The sequence below is a fragment of the Mercenaria mercenaria genome, chromosome 4 (assembly GCF_021730395.1).
Source record: "Mercenaria mercenaria strain notata chromosome 4, MADL_Memer_1, whole genome shotgun sequence".
In the NCBI taxonomy this organism is placed as follows: domain Eukaryota; kingdom Metazoa; phylum Mollusca; class Bivalvia; order Venerida; family Veneridae; genus Mercenaria; species Mercenaria mercenaria.
The window spans coordinates 75809928-75811451 of record NC_069364.1 but is presented as its reverse complement, the minus strand read 5'-3'; the positions used below and the strand labels follow the sequence as shown (position 1 = coordinate 75811451).

Genomic DNA, 1524 nt, shown 5'->3' with positions numbered 1-1524 from the left:
ATCAAAGAAAAATTAACGTAAGTGCAATCCTACATTAGAGTATATAAGGGTTGCAAAAACAGAATATTTTAATTTTAAATTTGATTTCATTGATGTTTTAATTAAATTTTGGAAAGACGTTTGCACGAGGGATTTCAGAGAGACAATATCATTAATGGTCATAAAAGCATACCTGGATTGTATACATTTCATACGTGGGTTGTTCGATATGTAATGTGTATTGTACTACAGCACGATAAAAGTGTGCACGATTTCACCGATACTGATACACATGGATAGCTCTATTCAATACGTTTACAATTGTATATACATGAATCTTTAGTTCAACACAATTTTAAAATAATCTTCATTTCAATAGAGCCAGTTGTTGACCACTGTTGTAAAAATGGTTGGAAAACGTGTTGAAAATATTGAAGAAATTAGAGCTTACATAAAAGTTCGCACAAAATTCGGTCATTCGGTAAAGCAGATTTTTACTAAATTGGGGGAAGTTTACGGGTCCCATAACGTATCTTATGAGACAGTTCGTAGGTGGAGAAAGAAATTTCATAGTGGCTCAGAGTCTGTTAAAGATGCTACAAAATCAGAACGACCGGTGACTGCAACAGTCAAGACCAATGTCTCAAAAGTTAGGGAAATAATTGAAAAAGATGGCAGATATACGATTCGCGATATTGCAAAAGCTGTTGGCATATCACTATCGAGAGTACATTTCATTCTGAAGCGTATTTTGAAAGTACGAAAGATTTCTGCCAGATGGATACCTCATCGTTTGACAGATGAACAAAAAAGGGTACGCGTACAAACGGCCAAACAATTGCTCAAAACGTTTCCAAAGTTCAACCAAAGGCAATTTGCAAACACTGTTACTGGTGACGAGACATGGGTGCACTATTTCGAACCAGTTAGGAAAATTGGAAACAAACACGGTAGACGGCCTGTAGTTGCCAAAAGGACAATGAGCACAAAAAAGGTTCTCTATGCTATATTCTTCTCATGTGACGGTATAGCCATACAAGGGCAAAAGTGTCACTGGTCGGTATTACCGTGATGTTGTTCCAAAAAAGCTCATGAAATATTATCAGAAAAGACGACCAGTGACAGGATTTCAACATGTTTGTCTACTGCATGATAATGCTCCAGCACATACATCTGAAATTGTAAAGCAATTTCTGAAGTCGAAGAAGGTAACCGTCTTGCCACACCAACCGTACTCTCTAGATCTAGCCCCCTGCAACTTTTTCCTTTTCCCAAAACTGAAAAGTTCTTATCTGGTCGTCGATATAACTCCAGGCAAGCTCTTGGCTCAGCCGTCAGCCAGTGTCTCAGAGGTATACCCAAAACAGCCTACCGTGACGCATTTCAGAAGTGGATTCACAGACTGAAGTTATGTATTTCCATTCGCGGAGAATACTTTGAAGGGATGTAAAGTTAATTTGATCATTTGAGTCAGTTCTTTTTAAGATAATACAAAATACACATTACATATCGAACAACCCTCCTATTACAAAAATGTACGTGGAT

At 37.5% G+C, this 1524-nt stretch overlaps 1 protein-coding gene across 1 annotated transcript; it reads left to right on the top strand.

Annotated features, from left to right (window-relative positions):
- The first annotated feature begins 385 nt into the window (after positions 1-385).
- LOC123553002 (protein GVQW3-like) lies at positions 386-1051 on the top strand. The gene has a single exon (XM_045342753.1). The coding sequence runs from the start codon at positions 386-388 to the stop codon at positions 1049-1051; it is 666 nt and encodes a 221-aa protein (XP_045198688.1).
- Positions 1052-1524: the final 473 nt, after the last annotated feature.

Bases quoted from the DNA above. Each gene is read 5' to 3' on its own strand.
- LOC123553002 (XM_045342753.1), top strand. From the start codon at position 386: ATGGTTGGAAAACGTGTTGAAAATATTGAAGAAATTAGAGCTTACATA.